This window comes from Alosa pseudoharengus, unplaced genomic scaffold (genome assembly GCF_046254945.1).
Source record: "Alosa pseudoharengus isolate Yale_2024_CS ecotype anadromous, Long Island Sound unplaced genomic scaffold, YU_APseudo_1.1 YU_APseudo_1.1_scf_11, whole genome shotgun sequence".
NCBI classification, from domain to species: Eukaryota; Metazoa; Chordata; class Actinopteri; order Clupeiformes; family Clupeidae; genus Alosa; species Alosa pseudoharengus.
The window spans coordinates 5,273,787-5,289,147 of record NW_027468576.1 but is presented as its reverse complement, the minus strand read 5'-3'; the positions used below and the strand labels follow the sequence as shown (position 1 = coordinate 5,289,147).

The following is a 15,361-nucleotide window of genomic DNA, read 5'->3' as shown; positions in this document are numbered from 1 at the left end:
GTCATTTATTTAGCAGTTGTCAGTGATTCCTCTAGATTTTTTTTTTTAGCAACGGGGGTAGGCCAGTTGCATACTTTTTAGTGGTCAAGCTGAATATCAGAAGGTAGCCATTACATGGGAATAAATTGATATTTCATTGCAATAAAAACTGGAATGTATTTATTAACCTCTGTTTACACACAACACAATGCCTCTTTGACTAATTACTTACACCTAAGGCCCCCTGTTTAAAAAAAAAAATCTGGTTGCTAATCACACTATTCTAAGGAATAGGCCTCCTCCCTTTGCCTTTTCTTGTGTAGATGGCTGTGACTTGTAAAAGTGATGTTTAGCCTACTTGGTTTCTGACAGAAATTACGTTTTGTGCCAACATGTTGTAGAAACACAACCGCAGCCTTTATTTGGTGAAAGGAGGTGCAAATCATCTCCTTTCCTTTCTTTGGTTATAGTCAATGATTCACATTAACTGTAGGCTATCACCGCGAGTGCATAATAAGCATTTTTCCCCAAGTTGTTGGTATAATGGCATTTATCTTCTTTACTAACCTACCAGTCGATCTCTTGTACTTTTTGCCTACGTTGATGCGCAATTGAAAAGGAAACACTGCAAAGCAAGTTAACATTTGTTACAATAAACTACATCAACACAATAATATGTGGAGTGAAACTGGACTGGGCTAACAACCTCTGACTATTTCTACTTATTATTAAAATGCAGTGTGAGCTGGGGGGGAGGACACATCGGCAGGATCATTTAAAAGGCAACTGCGACTACATTGTGCATTTGCCCTGATTCTGGTGCAGCCGCGGCAATAATTTGGCAGTGGCAGGCTGCTGCCAGAAAATAAACATAAAAGAATCATTGGTAGTATAATTTGGTTAAGAGAAGTCTTAAGGCAGCTTGTATCACCAATATTGTGACCTTATCACCTCAGGGATTAAACAGTCTTATAGGCACAGCAAGGGAAATGTTTACTTGAAGATTAGAATTTAATTGAAAGTGAATTTTCTTATGTGTCAGTGGGCTTAATGGTTTGGAGAATACCACCTGAAGAAGCATAAGGCTGGCGCAAGACATTGACCCACCCATGGATATTCATATTCAGCAGGAGTTTGTATTGATGCAAGCAAGAAAAAAAATCATCACAAGAAGCAATCCACATACCAAATTAAGATAATAGCAATAACAGAACCTTGCCTTCATATTCTAAGTGCTTGGAAGGTCAGACAAGTGCCAATGAAAGCGTCAGTTGAAAATCCATTGTGTATAAAGCCTGTGGTGAAAGCTTTTTTGTGCCCGTGTTTGGATCTATCAAGCCCTAATATCTACTGTCTTGTTTGAGTAACTGCCTTGTTTGAGATATATTGATGGAATGGCATGGAACTTGCTCTGTCAGCCTAGGCTAAATAAGCTGGAGACAGATACGTTTCCACGATCTGAGTCTAAAGGTCATTAATACATTACCTGTTTAGGACCTGCAAGAGCTGTGTTGGAATGTATTGATCCCCTCCTCCCTTTGCCTTGACTTGTGTAGATGGCTGTGGCTTTTAAAAGTGATGTTATAATAAGCCCTACACATATTACTCCACAGTGAGAATGTTCTAAAATATATCCTTGACAATGCAAGCATGTTGGAGAGCTCATAGAACATGTAAAAGGCTGTTCAATTCCTCTTACATGGCATGATTCTGCTTTGTCATTAAAATTATGGGAGTAAAAGTAAAAAAGAATGTGATTGGAAATGAATTAGCTTTTATGTGGTCTTTGATGCTAATGTTATGTTTGTAAGCGCCGGAAATGGTAAGGTCATGGGTTGGTAGATTGTATCTGCTATGATTTAACAGCAAAACAATGCAGTAAATATAAAAAAGTGTAATACCAGGGTGTCCGCGCGGTAGTAAAAGGTAGTAAAAGGTAGTAAATAGAATCTACCAAAATTAAGGCCCTTGAAAGGTAGTAAAAGGTAATAAATGCAATTTGACTTGGTAGTAAATTTTTCATCACCACCTCAATATATAATGAGTTTACATTTTTTGCTTAATATTTGTGTCTACATGTTTTAACTTCATCTTGCCTAATTAAAAAATATATACGTGCTAACAGGACCTGAGTGAGTCGGAGTCGATAGCAATGACGTAGAAGTAAACTGTGTAGAGTTCCGTGGTTGACAGCCTATCAGCGACGCCAACAAACAACATTTTCGCCTTTTTCCTTCAGTTGATATTACAGGGATACAAACAACGCGCTTTTTGGTGTCTCCTTCACATTGCTTTGGGCGACTTATATGAATCGTGCAGATCCGAAGAGATTTTTAGGGGCCGGGGATGCAGGGATTCTTTTCGGCGACTCTCACGTTTTTCACGTCTCTAGGCCCTGCTGCAGGCTACCAGAGCAGCGTTTATCATATGGGTCCGGTGTCCGGTGCTTCTGTGTCACTCATCTGATATTTGTTCATGTAGCAAAGGAGCGGTAGATGTAGGCCTAGGCTAGCCTATCACTCTGATAGCAGCTAAGAAAATATAGGCTACACTCACTCCGTTAGGAGGCAACTCTCGGTTTACACTAGGCTACTTCAGCTGGAAGTTTTAACAACTGTGGACTTGACTAGTGTAAGCTTTCGTTCAACTGACGGTAGCGCTGCCATCTGACTGTGATCATCCAGAACCGTGCAATAAAATTCCACCTAGCCCATCAGTAACAAAGTTCGAACTAGTCACTGACATAGTAACCGACAACATTTTTTAACGTAACCTAGACCTAGTATCTAATGTTACGGAATTGCAAGAAAACGAGTGAAAACAATTCCTTACTTTTAACCACCTAAGTGCGCGTGTCATTTATTAAAAACGGTAGAAAACTGAATCAAAGACGGCGCTGGCCATCAACAAAAACACCATGCAGTTTAAAAGTCCCGTTATTTAAAGTCCCAGACATTTAAAGGGACAGCGATCACTCAAGACAGACCTACACCACAACTGAGTGATGAACGTGACATTCTTTGAATACCCTATAAAACACTGCATTTAGATGACAACTGCGTGAAGAACCACGCTAATCTGGCGAAATAAGATTATGGCATTCACACATTCAATAGCCTATGAAAACTTGATCAGTTAAATTGTTCTCATAAAAGGAACAGCAGGCCTACAAAATAGTTTTATTGCAGTGACAGAAAACTGCAACATATGAGTTTAAAACCATGTTAAATTTGAAAGCATCTAGCTAGTGACAGGAGGGTTTAGGGGGGGGGGAAAGAAGCTCTGTAACCTACTTGATTCCACAGTCAATGTTCAGTATTTGGCCTATAATTTAGCCTATAATATTGGCATTTGAATCCATGAAAACTAACCAAAATCTATCATTTCCTATTGACAACAGACCCCAGTAACGCATCGAATCGCATTGCTACACATTTTGAAGTATTGAAAAGAATCAAATAATTGGCTTAAAGAATCTATATTGTATCAAATTGTGATTAAACTTGATTTACACTCCAAAATAGCATCCTTACCTACCTACCTAACTGTTGTTTTGGGAAGTATTTATCATGCAAGCATCGTGCATCCATGCTGAGTAATGCAATGAAATCATATTTTTCAATTTTGCATTAGTAAAGCAGTCCACTGATGTGCATGTTTTCACGGACTGCTTTAGTGTCAAATGTGCAACAACAATACCATACCAATAATAATGGCTTTATATATCCATATAAATAGGCCTATCCTTAGACTGGAGTTGGTTTTTTTTTTTTTTTGGGGGGGGGGGGTAGTCGGTGGTGTTTGTTCTTCATTTTTCACCACACATGTTTGGTGTTTTAGCGTCATTTGTGCCAAGGTTATCATTCACCTTATTAGGGCTAAGGGCTGGTTAGGATAACTCAAGGGCTAGGGTTAAGGTAAGGACAACTGAAACTGAGACACTACAAAAAAACATTGTCATTGACAATGACCATACTTAATGATCACAATTTGAAATTATTAGTCTACCTAATATTTATGATTTATACCTTATAGCAAGTAGTAAGTGGTGCTTTGCATACCCCCCCCCCAAAAAAAAAGGGCTGCTGCTTGATGTCGTGTTGGTAGTAAAAAATATTGTGGAGGTAGTAAAAAAGGTAGTAAAAAGTAGTAAATTCAACTCTATGATTCCTGCATATACCCTGAATACATTTATTTATGTTATATGCTATGCCTTATTGCCATGTAGAGAGGCATATAAATTTCCAGTGGTCAGTAGATAGATAGATAGATAGATAGATAGATACTTTATTGATCCCCAGGGGAAATTCAAGTATAGTGGAAAAGAACAGGGTGACCAGGGACAAGTTAGACATTCAGACTCTCAGGTATAGATTCTGGTGAGTGGCCCTCCGCATGCACATTACGGAATTGAGAGAGAGAGAGAGGGAGAGATGAGAGATCTGTTTTATTTAGCTTTCAATAAAAAATAAATACTATTTTTGTTCAAAACTATTTTTGTTCAAGTGATCTGTTTTTGTTTTTTGTTTGCTCTAATTAAACTTCCTATGTCATACATGGGCAACATACGGCCCGCGGGCCACATCCGGCCCGTGGGCTTTCCCTGACCGGCCCGCGTAAGGTCCGTGAAAGAACAATAGTCAAGAGCCTAGCATAGAGATAATGCACGCAAATCAATATCATTGAACTCCTACTGCTGCTCGTTGGCGATACGAAGTGTTCATTTCAAAACGTTACTGGCAGATAGACAGTTTACAATCGGATAACCCCGTAATTGTAACCAAAATATGTCTGAGTTTATTTGCAAAGCTTATGTTAGCGAACTAGTATGATGCTACTACCCACAGGTTGCTTGAAGCAGCCGGCTCAACACACAGAGCGAGTTCACCAATCACAGTTATGTGCATAAAGTTAAAGCAAAAACATAGCCTACATTTTTAAAATAGTTTTCTTTGTGCATGTTGATTAACTAATGACAGCCTACTATAGTCTGCTCCACATTGTCGTAGTCTAATTCTGCATAGAGTTAATTTAATGATGGTAATGATTTAATGATGAAATATTGCTCAGTGTTGATGAAATGGTGGCACAGGCCTATCAGTTGTACTGACTCCTTCACATTTTCATGACCTATCCTAATTATATAGATATTGTATATCAGTCTTTGAAAACTGAAAAAAATCATTTTCGAGAATGAGGATTAAATACTGGACATAGATTAAATATTGCTGTTTTTCCTTTGTCTCCCTCACATTTTCATCTGTTCTTACGACTAGTAAACAAAACCATATGATTTACTTAATGTTATACAAGAACAGAATAGAATTGAACAGAATTGAGTTCAGACTTGAGTTCGGTATTTTGAGTCCGGCCCTCCTCAACAGTCCCAGTTTGTCATGTGGCCCCTTGGGGAAATTAGTTGCCCACCCCTGTCCTATGTGATCTTGCTGTTATTAGATTAGATTACATTAGATTAGATTAATCTTTATTGTCATCGTGCAGAGTACAAGTACAGAGACAACGAAATGCAGTTAACTTCTCTAACCAGAAGTGCAAAAAGCAGAAAAGTGCAATGTGAACAGAATAGGCAGGTAGTGCAGTGTAAACAGTATATGAAATATAGTGCAGTGTGGACAGTTAAGCAAGTGGCATGGTTCACAGTAGGGATATCTGTAGTGTATTAACAGTAACATTATAAGGGCAGAATAAATATGGATATGCAGTATGGACGATATAGATATGTACATGCATGTGCAGTGTATTAACAGTAACCTTATAAGAGTGGTAAAAAAGTGTGCAGTATTAACAGTATAGACAGATATGTACAGTTCAGTTGACTATGGAGTATAGGCTACAGTATTATGGCATTAAAATTATTTTTATTGTGCCCATATGAAAATCAGTGTGCAACTGTATTAACTGCCTGCACAGTAGTTTTTTCACAGTAACCCTGTTAGGGCTCCTGCTCCCCTGAAATCCACTGTGTAATTTGAACCTTGCTTGCAGGTCCCTTACCTGCATAGCCTTTGAAATACGTTCACCTTAAAATAGTAGTTTTGTTCCTCTGAATTGTCATGTCAATTGTCATGTGCCAATTAGTCAAGCTAAGACTTAGCTAATATCAAATGTTGCGAGTACAAAAAATTGTAATGTTGACAGATTCACTAATGCATTGAGACACATCACCTTATCACCTCATATGACTTGTTAAAAGTAAGGCTCTGATGATTCAAGATCAATTACAGTATATGCTTTTTAATATCTTTCATTCAGTTAAAACAAAATATTTGAGAAGTCATATCATTAGTAAGATAACTGCTGGATCATGGACTTTACTTTGTTATGTAATTGTATTAATAATAACCAACTCCTTATGAAGGAACTATGGATGCACTGATCCAACTTTTTCAGTCCCAGTAACAATGCCTGAACGACGTTTGGTATTGTCATTTGGTATATCATTTTGATAACGGGTCCAGCAATTCCGGTCAGTATCGGGCCAGTATCCTATATCTGTATCAGATTGGTGTATTTCTAGAAGGAATAGGTATGTTAGCCTGATGTAGCCAGAACTCAATTCTATTCAGAATATGAGTCTGGAACTGGAGCATTGGGATGTGATTATGGGGTGTTGTGAAAAAATTAAAAACTGTGAAGATACTTGTTTGTAGAAAAAGGTCTTCTTTTTCATTAAACACACTGGTTTAAAATGGACATTACACATAGCACATCTCAAAAGGGTGTCTCACACACCACAACCCTGTCCCTTTTAAAATGCACCAGAGTGGATGTGGCCCAATTAATCAATTATCAGCTTAACTAAGTAGTAATATAGTCTTTTGATCCCGTGAGGGAAATTTGGTCTCTGCATTTATCCCAATCTGTGAATTAGTGAAACATACACAGCACACAGTGAGTTGAAGCACACACTAACCCGGAGTGTTAGGTGCCTTGCTCAAGGGCACTTCAGCTGTGGATGTGGGCATGGGAGAGCAGTGCTCAACCACTTCCCCCGCCCACATTTTTTCTACTGGGTCGGGGATCGAACCGGCAACCCTTCGGTTACAAGCCCGAAACCCTAACCAGTAGTCCACGGCTGCCCCCCATGTAGCTTGCAGGCTTAATATTCAATTAAAAAGGTGTTCTAAAACAGAGAAGATTTCATGCAGCATCTTCACAGGCATGTTTCATCCGATACAGGGCAAAAATGCCTCTGCACTCAATTGGACAGACCCAACCAATCAGAGCAATGAAACAACAGCCAAAACATCCTTCTTCTTGAAAAATGCCTTAATCGCTTTGTTTAAAACATCGTTTTATGTTTGTTTTTTAAAGTTATTGTGCTGTCAATATCTTGTACAACAGATGCGATAGCGACATCTAAACGTCTCTCTAGCGTTCTCTAGCGACAAGCTTTTTGCTGTAAACAAAATCAATCAAAGCCTGCTCAGGTCACATGAATGAATAGGCACTGTTGCTCATCTGTCCATCATTGTATAAAGCCCGCCTGGACGCTTTGATTGGTCGGCTGATCTTCACACGGGCATAGATCCTTGTCAATGGAACGAGGCCATACCGAATTTCCCGACTTTATATTTTGTGGGCTGGATTAAATTCAGCTGGCTTCCAGGCTTGGTATATGTGTGTTTGCCCTCTGCCCTCCATTTTTCCACACGCAGATCAGTCTGGCTTCTTGCAATGGAGAAAATTTGAGCTGTTCGCCAAATGAACAGCCAATCAGCGTTGGTTTTGAGGCGGGCTTGTGGTTGTATTTTTGTCAACGCTCTGTTAGTACGTCATACGCTTCGTTGATCTGATTGGTTGATTTGGCCTGTCTATCACAAACATAGGTGGTGATAGACAGATGGTTTATCCAATCAGCTAACCAGTATTTTCGCCCCTTCCTAAAAGGGAAAGTTCCCAGATGGATATGCCAAGCAAATGTGAAGCAATCCATCTGGCGAGTCAGGTTACTCTGTACTAGCAGTACACATACAAACTCTTCTGATGCTGTAGTACCACCAACTTTATACTGTATACAATGAAATTGCTTTGATGACAGCAAAATGAGTACAGCATTTTATGTGTAAACGCTACATGTTCTTGAGATTACTGATTATGTGCTTTAATTGTGGATACTATTCACAAATCAAAATAAAGTACAGTTCTCTGTTCCCCTCTCTTTGTCAGTTGAATCGTTTGCCCCCGGACACCTCCAGTGAGTTCAGCTTTTCTCGTAAAGGCCAGCTCATTTTCAGTGCCAGTTGTTCTCCGAGCACTGGGAGTTCCATCAGGTCCAATGGCACAAGCTTATCCTCCATGGCCAGTCTGCACTCTGCACAGCAGCTTCAGATGTGGATCCAGGCAGCTGCTAAGGTATCAAGGAAGTGTCTTTTTTCCAGCTGTATTTTTCCATAATATTTTCAAGCCATAAATTCTGTCACTCTTTTTTCATTTTAATGCATTTTTTTAATGAAATTAAATTTCAATGTAAATATGATACATAAATATGGTCTATTGTGTGAAGAGTTGGGCTGTTTCTTCATAGGGGAGGAAGACTGAGCATGTTCGCCTACCAAAGCCAGTGTCGGGAGGTCTGGGCTTCAGTGTAGTGGGCCTAAGACCTGAAGGAATAGGCAGCCATGGTGTCTTCATTAGACAGATACAACCAGGAAGCATTGCTGACAGGTAACTCAGGCCACTATTTCGCTAGTTTTGATATTGAATGAACTTCAGTTTGTATGAATGTTTTTGTGGTTCCACTTCATATTTTGGCTCTGATCACCCCAGTGTGTAAATGTATTCATTATGGACCGCCTATCCAGTTGTACATGATTGATGATAGAGCAGTCAAAAAGAGTGCACAGTAATGTTCAGACTACCAGGCTAAATCTGTTTTTTTTTACCATATCAAGATTTGATCTAGATCAATTATTCATAGACCTTAAAAAGTACATGAAATCATGTGATTTTTGTTTTTGGAAAATTGTTTCAAATTGTTTGGATCCCAATATGATGCACTTCCATTTCCTCAAAGCGGACATTTGTCAAAAAAAGATCTGCTTTGAGAAACCTCTGATTTGCCTGCAGTCTGAATTTAGCCTTACTCACTCAGTAACAAGGAAAGGTTAAGAAACTACTAATACTGCAGAGCACAGAATAAGACCATAGCAAGCCAATGCTAAAAGAACATAATCACATTCAACCTGTATGTGCTTCACCCTCTAGGAGTGAGAGACTTCTGGAGAACGACCAGATCCTGGCCATTAATGGAATGCCTCTAGATGAGAATGTGACACAACACAAGGCCCTTAGTCTACTGCAACAGCAAAGGGAGTATGTTGAGCTTATTGTGGCAAGGGACAGGGTTTCTGCAGGAGGATCCATTAATACGGTAATCCCCACAATATACCAAATCTGCACCAGAGAAACATACAGTGCACTCAGGAAGTTTTCATACCCTTTCAAGTTTTCCACATTTTGTTATGTTTCAGACTCCTCTTAAAATGGATGCAATTAATTTTTTTCTCCTCAATCTACACACAATACTCCAATATTCCACAAAAAGCAGGTGTTTAGAGTGTTCTGTAAATTTAGAACAAATAAAAGACTGAAGAGCTCTGGTGCATCCTACTTCTATCAATGGTCCTTGAGATGTGTCTACAACTTGATTGGACTCCACCTGTGCTTAAATTAATTCATTGGACATTATTAGGAGAGGCACACATCTGTCTATATAAGGTCCCACAGTTGATGGTGTATGTCAGAGTGAAAACCAGGCCATAAGGTTGAGAGAATTGTCCGTAGACCCTGCGAGACAGGATTGTGTCAAGACAAGATCTGGAGAAGGATACAAGAAAACTTCTGCAGCATTGAAAGTGCCCAAGAGCATGTCGCCTCCATCATTCTCAAATGGAAAAGATCTGGAACAACCAACAGTCTTCCTAGATATGGCCGCCCAGCCAAGGACACCCCTGCGCGTATTGTATAATAAAAGAGAACCGCATGGCGAAAAAATTTGAGCGTAAGATAGTCAAAATAGGGCCCCACAAAGCGCTTACCATTACCATTTTGTGGGGTTGATGGGGTCAGGTGGGGAATGAAGTTTGAGAACCACTGGACTAGGGGACAGTTGACAGGAGGAAGAAATTAAATTTTCTGTGTGCAGCACTCTACTACTACTACAAGGAGTAGTAACAAAAATATTATACATCTTTGATTACTGATGTGGGTTAGGTTGCTCTACTAAGGGCTCGCATCCTGTCTCTCTGATTGGATAGTGAATTTAGAATTATAGAATCCTGATTGGCTAACCAAACCTGAACATCACCATTGGCTATTCAACCGGAAAGCACCAGAACAGTCTCATAACTACTTTTGATCTGTAGATTTGAGATTTGAAAGCAGAATAGATCCGTAATTGATAGACATAGTAATAATACGGTTTGTACCGTTACAATATATTTGTAAGTGAAGGACATATGGGTAATGCTGTCAAGTCTCAAATCAGTTTTACAGCTGGAAATCCTGACACATACAATACATATGTGGACACTTTTGATCCCTAAGGTTTGTAACTGTAGCACAGCTTTTTGTGCGTAGAACATTGATTTGTACCAGCAGAACATTTGAGTCTATTTTAATTCCATATACTTGCTGCTTAGCAGAATGCTGTGATCTGGCTTATTTTTCTCCAGGGGCCCTAATTTAAATGCTGGGCAAAGCCTAAAGTCTAACTAAAGCTTGCTTAATAACTGCAAAGTCTATTTGTGATACTATGAGACGGATCATATGCACAAACAGTGGTAGGTCAGCTAAAACTATAGACTGACTGTGCTCATAGACTTGCTGCACGGTCACATTAAAGTCATGGCTAAAAAGACTAATGTCACCCAGGACTGCCAAGCTAAAGCACAAACAGTTGAAGCTCAGACAGAGTTGAATGAGACAACTAAGCAATAGGCAGTAGTGCTTTTCACTTGAAAGAAGCTAACTATAGTCTACACATGCACATGTTAAAGCATATGTGTGGCTGATGTCCATCTCTTGACCATACTGTGGACATTATATAAGAATGTTTGCCTTACGAGATCTGAGGAAATGCATGGCATTTGCATCCATTTGAAAGTAAATGGTGATCATTTATTGGAAGACTTTTAAACACTGACACGTTTAGTCTCCAACTTCAACTCCAACTTTATTTCATGCCATGTCTTCAGTCACTCTATATGAAAGAGTTTGTAGAAGTTTTTGAATGTCAAAATATATGTTTGGTATGAAAAAGATGTTTTTCCAGTCATAATGTAGTGACATATGCATCAAGGTCATGGTATTATTATAATAATTTTATGTGTTAGACCATTTTACCATCTCCACCTTCTCTCTGCAGGAACAGTGGGACCATGTTGAGGAGATTGAGTTGGTGAATGATGGCTCAGGGTTGGGCTTTGGCATTGTGGGAGGCAAAGCCACAGGTGTAATCGTGAGGACACTGGTTCCCAACAGTGTGGCCCACAAGGTTTGTGCATTTTCCTCTTAACTTACCCACATTTCATTGTGACTCGAAAGACAAAATGTTACATTTATTATGCTATTGGTTGTGGACCAACCATTGCAAGCAATATACCAAAACTAGATGTACCGCAGAGCGGTACAAAATATGACCGCCGCCCAGTCCAGCACATTTTTTCCACAAAAAGAAATCACGCTGAAAGGCCTATATGATTCTAACTGTCTCACTAAATTGCATTATCCACACTCAATTCTCACTGGTATCTGCTAGACAACAAGTACCAAAACATAATTAGTTCATAGATTTCACATGTAAAATTCATTTTATACAACCCCACCTCCATCTTGCCTGTTCATAATTATGAGAAATTCTTGATTGTTTGTGTTATGTTTATGTTATGTGTGTGGGTGTGTGAGTGTGTGTGTGTGTGTGTGTGTGTGTGTGTGTGTGTGTGTGTGTGTGTGTGTGTGTGTGTGTGTGCGTGCTTGTGTGTGTGCCTGCGTATGTGCCTGTGCATGGAAGCGTACATATGTCTACTGTGTGAGTATGTGTCATACGCAGTGCCTGCCCAAGCCTTTTGGGGGCCCTAAGCAGAATTTGATTTGGGGGCCCCCTCCCACAACGCAGTCACCTGTGCTTGGTGATAATTGACAACTTCACACTATAATGTCATATTATAAATTAATACAGTGAGGTTATGTATTAATACAGCGACTGATTATGAACTACTGTCCCCCTGGACACAGATGTATAAGGACCCTCTCCCCCTACCCTCTTTGTGCAAATGTGGGTACAAACGGGTGTGTGTGTGTGTGTGGGGGGGGTTAGATTCCTGTATTCTGGTGCATTTTTGGGATGGTCAGCACCTAAATTTGTTCAGATTCATAGCCTTTTGCTTTTTGACTTATTGGTAGTGAATTCACACAACTACTTGGGGTTCAGGGTCCCTTGACCTCTTGGGCTCGGTAGGCTCATTCAGTAATCCATCCTTGCTCACATGCCAAAAATGTTTTGGGGCTCCAATCTAGACTTCTGGCCCCATGTGCTTGGTAAACCAATGTATTAATATAGTTGTTATTTACACCAACCCTGTCACCTTTTAATCTTAGAGGGTACTAAAATCACAGATTTATTTGAAACATTCATATTCAAAGTGAAGCACTAAGGGTGGTTTACTGAAGTTGAATTGACAAATAACAAAATACAACAGCATTTGTATTTGTTGTAAACAAGTACATCAGTTTAATGACTTGTTTTTCAACAGATTTGCTGAACAAATCCGCAAATGTGCATTAAATGAGCAATTTTCAACTACAAAATAAAAACAAAATAGACAAACATTAATAATCAAAAATAAAATGTCCCAAAAAATAGATAATTATTCCTACTTCGTTCCTGGTTTTTAGGCATCTGCAACTCTGCAGTGGACGAATCTGCAATGATTAAATAAATACATAAATAAATAAAAAAAAAAACGATGTTAAATGTGTCGTGTCATATTAACAGGCTATGTAACCATTTGCCATCAAGAAAACCTCACCTTCTGGTAGGTAGAGTTAGGTAGAGGTAGAGATGTGCTCCAAAGGACTTCAACAGTGTCTCTGAAAAAAAAAAATATTGCATAAGTGCATAGTTGATCGAGCAGAATGAGTTTATTTTGCTATCATTACTTACACTCAAATAACAAGCAATTCCACATGTAACAATTCATATTCTATTGGCAAATGAGGCATACTCAAAAGAGTATACTTAATTGCAGTAACGTTATGGTGAACGCTTAACATGGTGATCTACTGCAGCCTAAATATTAGGGTAGCACCGCTACATCACTTGCCACCAGTGTTGGGAGTAATGCGTTACAAAAGTAATGTAATTACTGTAATATATTGCTGTTTGCGGTAACAGCATAATATAATAGTTAGTGCACTTTGTGTGCGAAACCGAAAGATCTCTCAGCTCGCGAAATAGCACAAGTAAATTAATGAAACATCTATAGTGCCACGCTAATCTTTTTGATTCTTGATAAAAACACAAACTATGCTGTTGTGCATGTCAGCTTTGTGCTGTGAACTTAAATTGAAGAGAATATGGGATAGAAATGCAGAAAAAGATTGTGTAGCCTGGCAGTGCCACCGCTCCCACCACGCGCATCACGCACTTTGCATTGGGCACCCAGGACAGAGGGAGCACCCAAATGTAACCAATGAATAGTAGCTTTACTGCAAACTGCGTTTCACTCTTCATCAATAACGTTTACAATGTCAAAATGCACTAACACGATGTTACATGCAAGTTTGATACCTTTTGGGTTCTCTCAATCACCACGTAGTACTAGAATTGGTGGGTCTTCAATCATTCGTTTTCCAAGCATTTAGGCTACATGAAGGACATGATATGCTGAGTCGACTGAAACGCATTCCATTCAGATAGCTAGGTGGATACCAGGCTCATAATTCACTTTATTCGCAAAACGAAATGTGAAGCAACATGTCATTGCATACTTCCATTTCCAAAGCAATGAAGGTTTCTTAAAACAACTTAACATTGTGCATATTATTGTTAATATTGTGCTATCAATGTAACTCAAACAAATAAGGCTTGTAAACAAGAGCTGGCAAAAGGGCATTATGCCAACGTAAAGATCAATGCTCTTAAAGTAAAAGTGCACCATTTATAAGTAAAACAAAATTTCTTCAGAAATTAATGTTTAAAAATACACAGTAATGGTCTGTAAATAATAGGCCTTTTATTTTACTTTAGGTGTTTGAGTTATCATTTAAATGTCACTCACTCAAAGCCACTCACTTAGGGCACGGAAATGGCCAGCAGGCCACCATCTTGACATGTCTTTATTAAAGGAACCGTATGTAAAAATTGTATTTCAATTAATCATAAAATTGCCCTGATATGTCACTAGACATTAAGAAATCATGTTCAACAGTAGTCTGGCCAGGATATTGTCATTTAAAAAGTGAAGTTGCAGCCCTCAACTGATGTTGATGTTGTCATGTTGTGTTTTGGCCTAATGCGCCACCCTCCACCTATCTACTAATCACAAAGTCAGTAGTGTTTCGTCATCCGGTTGCCAACTCTGCCAGTCAGAGGGGAGGGGAAGGGGATACACCGCTCTGCAGTAATTTGAAAGTGATTGTAGTACCCGTTTTGGCCACAATCTTACATACGGTTCCTTTAAGCTTTGATTTACAATATAGTAGGCTCTCTATTGATTTTAATGAGTAGGCCTAGGCCTTAAAGTTACAGTATTTCTATCACAATTTACCAGACTTTGACCTTTTGTCGGTTTTTAACAAAATTCTGACTATGATTGTTGTATTGCATTATGAGCACTGCGCCTATTGCATTCTACTGTTGCCTTAAGCCTAGCTCAGTCATTATGCTATACCACATCTCCCTCCATTGGAAGAGCAAGCTGCATTGAGCGTAATAAACTGCATTTAGAATGGCAAATCCATATTTCTAGATATTTTGGTGAAAGTAACTTAAAAGTAATGCAATAGTAGTGTAATGCCTTACAATTCAGAGACAGTAATATTATAATGTAACAAATTACTTTGAAATGACAGTAATAAGTAATGCATAGTACATTACGATTTTGAAGTAACTTGCCCAACACTGCTTGCCACTATCTTAATCAAATGTAAATTTATTTTCATCACAGAAGTCTCCCCACCCAACATGGTATATTTTCTCAAACACTACCATCTCTCTCCAAAGATCTTAGAGCAGAGCGGACGTACTGTTCCATCTTTGCCTATGAAGCTGGAACGTTACCGATGCCCAGAGTCGCGCTAGTCAGTGGGTTGGGTTGGGACTGGGAGCCTGGGCTTAGTCTGTTGTTGCTATCAGACT

General features: G+C 39.1%; 1 protein-coding gene across 1 annotated transcript in view; it reads left to right on the top strand.

The window, feature by feature from the left end:
- The window catches only part of LOC143116603 (inaD-like protein), an 87,058-nt gene that overhangs the window by 4,022 nt on the left and 67,675 nt on the right, over positions 1-15,361 (top strand). The window contains exons 4-7 of the mRNA XM_076277797.1: positions 8,170-8,355; positions 8,528-8,667; positions 9,208-9,373; positions 11,369-11,497. Coding sequence (XP_076133912.1) covers positions 8,170-8,355; positions 8,528-8,667; positions 9,208-9,373; positions 11,369-11,497 — 621 coding nt within the window. The remainder of the gene's footprint in view (positions 1-8,169; positions 8,356-8,527; positions 8,668-9,207; positions 9,374-11,368; positions 11,498-15,361) is intronic.